The sequence below is a fragment of the Nestor notabilis genome, unplaced genomic scaffold (assembly GCF_000696875.1).
Source record: "Nestor notabilis isolate BGI_N333 unplaced genomic scaffold, ASM69687v1 scaffold4650, whole genome shotgun sequence".
Classification (NCBI taxonomy): domain Eukaryota; kingdom Metazoa; phylum Chordata; class Aves; order Psittaciformes; family Psittacidae; genus Nestor; species Nestor notabilis.
In genome coordinates, this window is record NW_009912309.1 from 21,083 (window position 1) to 28,262 (window position 7,180).

Below are 7,180 nucleotides of genomic sequence, written 5' to 3' on the forward strand. Positions count from 1 at the left end.
TTCCTCCACTCCCAAGCTACTCTCATGAATCCTCTACCTCCCACCTCCCCAAAACTTGCAGACATCAAAGGCACCTGCCTTGAACACCTGAAGAGCAGAGGGGTCTGACGGTCAAGAAATGCAACTATCTTCCCCTTCGATCCACTCTCTATTTTTTTTCTCCCTCATCCCTTTGAAAAAGGTGGCAGAGATAAATGAAGAACAAAGAAACAAGAAAAAGCCACAGCTTTGGCCCACACCCTGCCTATTACTTAAGGGGGAAGGAACTCTTCCGAAAGAGGAGGAAAAAAAATGTGCTCAGACACAATGGCTCAAAAGGCCAGGCAGCAAACCGGGCCACTTTGTACTGCTAACAAGGGAAACCTAATTACAGGAAGAGGGCAAAGAGGGACAGATAAAAGGGATACAAAATTTCAACATCTGTTGCCATAAAGGGATAAGAAGTGGGGAAACGCAAAGTGTCAGTTTGGTGTCAGTGACGGCGTAAAGCCACTTTCAAAGGACTCGGGAGAGGGAGAAAAACCAAAAAAGAAATTAGAGGGTTCTTAAAAAAAAAAAAAACAAACCAAAAAAATCCCGCAACAAAATACCAAAAAACCTCTCTGCCAAAAATGCTTTCAAAAGGGGAGAGGAGATGGACAAAGACTGGACATTTAAAAGGTGGAGGATCTGGGTAGCTTGCAGGGCACAGCTAACTTTGGCTCAGTTTTCACAACAGCTCATGTGCCCTGTATCTGTCACATTGTGTCACAGGAAAGGACAATGTAGGATTTGTGTATTCAAAATGTTTATAGCATAAAGACTACCATGCCAGACAGATCGCTGGTCCATTTCAAATATCAGGCTTGGCAGAGTTGCTGCAAAGCCGCCTCTGGGGTATCCTACCTTATGGAGAAGCAACCTTGAGGCCAGGGCATGTGTCACCTAAAGACATGCAGACCACCACGATAGGCTGGGGAGCAACAATTCTCTGCAGGCAAATGACAAATGCTGACCTTGGAGCTGTTCCCAGTGGTGCATCACCCTCATCTCCCAGGGAGATAAACTCCCGAAGGAGACAGGAGGTGGGAAAAGAAAGAAAGAAAGAACATGATTTGAAGAAAGTGTCTTTTTCTCTTGCTTGCCATTAACTGACTTTTCTGCTGAGCCACACACTAGCACTGGCAGATGTGTCTGGAAGGTCTGAGAAGAGAAAGGCAAAAGGGAGCAGAGATAGCCGAGCTGTATGAGAGGCAGCTGCCATCATATTCCTCATTGGCACAGAAGGGCAAGGGAACTGCCAAGAGGCCAAGGTGTCAGCAAGGCCTGATACTAGATGCAAGGACACAGGTTAATATCCAATGTCCCATACTGCTAATCGTTTTCCTTTCCTGTGCGGACCTCTAATCACCAAAGCTATTCATAGCCCCCCTCCACGAACACACCTTAATCCTGAGTGTCAATAAGTGCACAGCCACTTCCCCACATCTAAAAGCAATCAGATGGCATAATGTAGCATCTGTGGGATGAGGTATGTCCTGCAGAGGTACAGCTAGCCAGCTTCAAAAGCGTAAGAAAAAAAAAAATCCTCCTTCATTACAGGAGAAAGGGCCAGGTGTAGCAGCAGCTGGAATTTCAGCCATCAGAGACAGTGTCTTGGCATTACGCGGTCATTCCCCTCCTTTAGACTCCTCTTGACAATTGCTTGTTGCTGCCTGTTGCAGCTTTGATCCAACACCATCATCTCAGCAGTCAGAAATGAAAGACAGTTGTGGGGGTGGGATGCAGCAAGAGGCGTTTCCTTTCCCCAATAAAAATTGCCTCACTGCCAAACCCAACCAAGCCCTTTTCAAAGCCCAGGACATATTTCCAGGTGAAGACTTTATCCCCTTCCTCTTGGAGGGATGAGAATGGCTGCCCCAGGGTCAGGGAACAGCAAAGGTCATAAATACGAAACATACCATGACCAACAGCTACAAGCACCAGCCAAGGACTTATCTGGCCTGGAACTAAGATGATCAGTACACAAAAGGTTATTAAGCTTTAAATCCTTTTGTAGCATGTTCCAGCTCTCGGCTGTTGGGGAAAAAGACCACCTACACCAAGGGAAGAGAATGCCACAGAAACTACTGCAACTTATTCACACCCCCCATGAATAAGTACCCAGCTAACTGCACTAACTGGTCTCGGGTAGCATTAAACATCTAAGAGGTGCTAAGGATCCTGTAGTTTTAAAGAACATGTCTTAAGCACTACTCTACCCTGCCTCATTTTTTTGACAGAGAAGTTACCTGGATTCTGCTCTTGGAGATAACATCCTTGCCACGTTCGGGCTCTGCAGGCCAGACTGGCCCTTTGTGGCCTCAAGGAATGGGTAAGCAGCAAACTCAGGGGGCCTGGCTCATTACAGAATCATAGAATCATCATCGAATGGTTTGAGTTGGAAAGGACCTTAAGATCATCTAGTTCCAACCCCCCTGCCATGAGCAGGGACACCTCACACTAAACCATGTCGCCCAAGGCTCTGTCCAACCTGGCCTTGAACACCTCCAGGGTTGGAGCATTCACAACTTCCTTGGGCAACCTATTCCAGTGCCTCACCACCCTCACTGTGAAGAACTTCTTCCTTATATCTAACCTAAACTTCCCCTGTTTAAGTTTAAACCCATCACACCTTGTCCTACCGCTACAGTCTCCAACGAAGAGTCCCTGCCAAACATCCAGGACAGACTGGCCACAGGAGAAGCTTTTCAGTCCTGGTAGCTCTAAGATTTTGAGTTTCCATGCCACGCACCCACTTCTGGAGTCTGACCAGGGAGACAACATGCACAAACCTCAAAAGAAGAAATAGCATTTCCCTGTGAGATCTCTTCTGGAAACTACTGGAGCCTTTGAAAATTAATCCACAGCTCTTCTGGGAAGAACAGTTTATAGAGCATTCAAGACCTGGAAGGACAAGTCTGTACTCCCTCACTATGAATGACTGCAGCAAGCTTCACGCGGTGGTTTCCCAGTCATGCTCCCTACTCAGCCTCCTGCCCCACACGTGCTCACGAGACTTCCAGCTCATACACAGGCCCCCAGTGAGGAAAAGACTCAGTGGCATGGTGCATTCCAGCTGTGACAGGTGAAGAGGGAAGAATAAGTTTGACACTTCAGCCATTGCAACAGAGGCCCAGTGGCCTAGGTTGCCTTGGCTTTTTTATTTGCCTGTCACTCAGGCTTTGACGTTATTGAAAGATCAAACTCCGTTGTGCCTGTTCATTACCTTAATCCTATTTTCTACACAGCTTTATTATCTTTTCAGGCTTCCTTGGGAAAGGCTGACAGAGATGCTGAGGCAGGGGGGAGAGGGTTGCCTATCTCCTCACCCCTGTCAGATGCCTCTATTCAAGAACAGCCGGAACACTTGATGGGCAGGGGTGTCACAGCACAGCCTGCATCCTTCTGGGTTACTCCAAAGGCACCACCAGACTAGGTCACCGAGAAACATGCACCATAGCTGAATTCACTGGTGCTGTTTTTCCTGTTCTAGTTTGTCTTTTGTGGGATGCATCCTTTCCAAAGTCTTTATTTTTGTTACTTCAGAGAAAACTGAACTGGTCTGTAGTTGATGCAGTTGACAATCTGAACTATCCCAACTATAGATTAGAAGGCAATTGGCCTCAGACAAGCCCTGCATGCACACCAATCCTCCTCTACCTCCTTTCCCCAAATACAGTTCTGCTAACACCCCTCAAGCCCCTTCTGCCATTGCCCCCTCTCTCCCCTCCCCAAGCCCACCAGCTCAACTCAATCCTGATGACACTCCCTTGATAATCTGTGCTGTGCCACTCCTACTCAGAGCATACCAGTCCTGGAAAGCTGAGCTGCCGTTCAATAATCCTGCCAAATATTTGCTATCTGTCCATCACTACACAAAGACCCCCAGGCTGAGAGTTTCAAATTTGTCAGCAGTTGAGTCTCATGTCAGGATTTGAGTCCAACATTTCCCCAGTTGCTAAGGTCAGCACCTTCACCAAACAGGAACTACCCAAAGGCCCCAAATCAGAGGCCACAGCAATTAACCTCCTCATGCTTATTAAGACAGGGAGAAGACAACATGCCTAAGTCACTTCCATAGATAACCTGTTGCCACCCCTCACCTCCCTGAGCTTCTAGAAACACCAGCCAAGACAAGATGTCTATAGAGCCTGCGTTTGCCTCTGGCTTCTGAGCACCACAGACAAGTAAGTGAATGGGAAGATGAAGAGCACCTTCCTTACCCCTCTGGCCCAGGCTGAAGCATCAATTGAGAGACCGATGAAAAGGAAGGTTTCATAGGCATATTCTGACTGTACGTGGGTAATGGGAAGAAACCAGATAGCTGTGGAGAACTGGAAACGCTGGGAAGAAAAGTTGAGCTGCTCCCCACTAAACCAAACACACACACACCCCCCCCCAGGCATCTTTCCACACCAGTTTGTTCTGTCCCCCACTGCATCCTATATCTCATATTTAAACATCCCTTGCCTTCATGGACGAAAGGAATGATTTTGTACCATCTCCAGTACTGCACTTCTCAATGTTATTCATTTAGCCCATCAAGTCCCTCCCCATAACCTGGAAGCTCACTTACCTCTCAAGGTCCCAGATTCTCAGAGGTGAGGTGTGTCCACAGCAGGCCGTCCCTGTCACAAATGAGCTGTTTAAAGAAAACCAAGCAAACAAGAAAACACTTACTAATCCTTATGTTCTGAAGAAATAGTGCATAAGCAAGACAGAAAATAGGCTACAAGACAGACCGAATTCTAGTCCAAGACTATGTCAGTATGTTCCATCACATTTCACAAGGGGCAGACAGCAGCAAAGGGAGAAAGTGGTCCAGAGCTCTCAATAGCTGAGCTTCCCAGATGCAGCAGGTCACAACTGCAGAGAATTGGCAGGACATAAAAATGTATTTGCATATGCAAAGAGAAAACCTAAAATAGGAGCAGCTGTAAATTGCAATGACATTTTCAAAACAGTTAGTACAGTACTCAGCATGTTTCGTATGAGTGAATGAATATATGTCAGTGCTGTAAGCTCCAGAAACCTCACGGAAAATTCCCTGTTACTTCCTACTCATGTCTTGCTTCTGTTTGTTGGCAACTTCTGAGCACAATCATGAACTGGCTGCAGCATCACAGACCTAACGAATCACAGGATAGAGGTCTCTAGTCCAGCCTGCTCAAAGCAGAGCCAATTTCAAAACTGGATCAGGTTGTTCTCCCCAGCACTCAAGCACTGTTAGTGGCAGGACAGCCCTCCTGCAGCAACATTTGGCTCAGATCACACTCTCCAGCAGGGTCCATTCCAAAGTCCTCTGGTGATGCTATGTCCCTGCTGCACATGCTGGCTCCAGAGGTTGTCTGATAGCCAATGGCCTAAAACTAGTTGATAAGACAGGAACAAATCCTCAAAATCAAGCAGCAGGAACACGAGTGCTGTGGCTCTCCACATCATACTGCTGGTTTTATGTCAACTTCCTATCCTCGACCCAAATAAGAGAAAGCAGCTCACACAAAGGTTTCTAAGTAAGCTATAAATGACCTCTCACAAAGCCACATTTATTGCAGCTACTAAGAATAAAATGTCAAAACTATGTTTAAGTCATTGCAACAAGGATAGCACAAATATAGGAAAAGGAACCTGCTTTAAATAAAAGCCAGTTCTATGCCTTGCCTAAACATCTTTCGCAGCATGACACAGGGCTGGCAGTTAAAAGAGGAAAGCAAATTAAGGAAACAATGTCTCATCTTTAAGAATAGCATTTTCAAACATTTCTTTGATCCTCTAAAACACCCTTTCTTTGGAAATCAGAAGGTGTCTCCAAACCTCTACTGTACCAGGAATGGATATTCTTGCAGCATCCTTGACTTTTGTAAGAAGCACTACTGCTGATGTTACAAGGCACCCAGCAGCAAAGCAGTGAATATGACACTCACTTAAAGCCAGAGAAGAGCCATGTGGAAGCAGGGCCAGAAGTGAGGACTTCTAGCTCTGTGGTTTAGGTGAGCAATTGGTTTCTCCAAATCATAAGGCCAAAGCAGCATTTCCAATACACTCTGCAAGAGAGGCAAGCAGATACATCAAGCTGCCCCAAAGAGCTAATGGGAACCAAGAAAGACCTACAGCTGTGAAAGCTCTCTCTTTTGTTGGCTTTATCCTTCCTATCTAACCTCACATATCTGGATGCGTCCACAAGTCCTGTGATCCTTAAGGGCCCATTAGGCCTAGATAAGGCCTGTAGCACCAGAGCTATTTCAAAGTCCCTTCGACCAGGTTGTCTTACATGCAAAATCCCAGGTTCATTAGCAGCGCACACGCAATTGGCCCAGTGCACCTATAGCACAGGGCTCTCTGCTCAGATGCTGAAGAGTGCACACATTCTTCTCCATGGAAGTCTCTGACCAAAGTCTGACAGTCTAAGGAAAAGACAAGGCAACAGCCATGAGGACCAACTAAGAAAGCCTGCAGCATCTCATATTTGGAAACAGGTTTTCTGCTCAATACCTGCTTTCTCTCCACCATAATGCAGGACAAGACGGAAGATATCCCTTTGGCCAATGTGTCCCATCTAAGAGGAAAACAAGCAAAAGACACCCACTTGGACAGCTCACCAGTCAAACACCATGTCTGGAAAGCAGCACTTTGGTCAGGGAGTCCCTCAGCTACAAAGCTAGGTGTTGGATTCTGTCCCTCCCTCCTCAAACATAATCCATTAATAACTACTAAAGCCAATTACCGTGGTTAGAAACATAATAGCAGTCAGGGAGTCAGTCAAGCAGGCAATTGGGTGCTTAAGATTTTTCTTTTGGGGGACGAACTGACTCTGCCCCAGCAGAGAACGCCCTCACGTGGGAGACAGGCCCCTTTGTGCAGAAGGTATGCACAAGGCTTTGATGGTTGCCACAGGTCTAAATTAGCATGGAGGCACACCAACAGGGAGAAAAAGGTGGGAGGAACAGCAAGGTCTAATCCCTGCTCATGCTGTCAATTCTGGACTTCAGCTTTCCCTCCTCGGTTCTCACCCCCCACCCCTCCTAAGAAACAAGAAAAATAGCATTAGATGAAGAGATTTGTCTCCAGCATCACATACAGGCCTCAGGGCCACAAACAAGTTTCTTCTAGGTAAAGCTGACTCCATTCAGTCAACAGGAATTTTGTCTCATACTTCAGC

The 7,180-nt window shown here is 46.5% G+C and overlaps 1 protein-coding gene across 1 annotated transcript in view; it reads right to left on the reverse strand.

Annotated features, from left to right (window-relative positions):
* The window catches only part of FBXW4 (F-box and WD repeat domain containing 4), a gene marked incomplete at its 5' end in the record, with an annotated part of 48,820 nt that overhangs the window by 9,864 nt on the left and 31,776 nt on the right, over positions 1-7,180 (reverse strand). Inside the window, one exon of the mRNA XM_010018829.1 lies at positions 4,598-4,663. Coding sequence (XP_010017131.1) covers positions 4,598-4,663 — 66 coding nt within the window. The remainder of the gene's footprint in view (positions 1-4,597; positions 4,664-7,180) is intronic.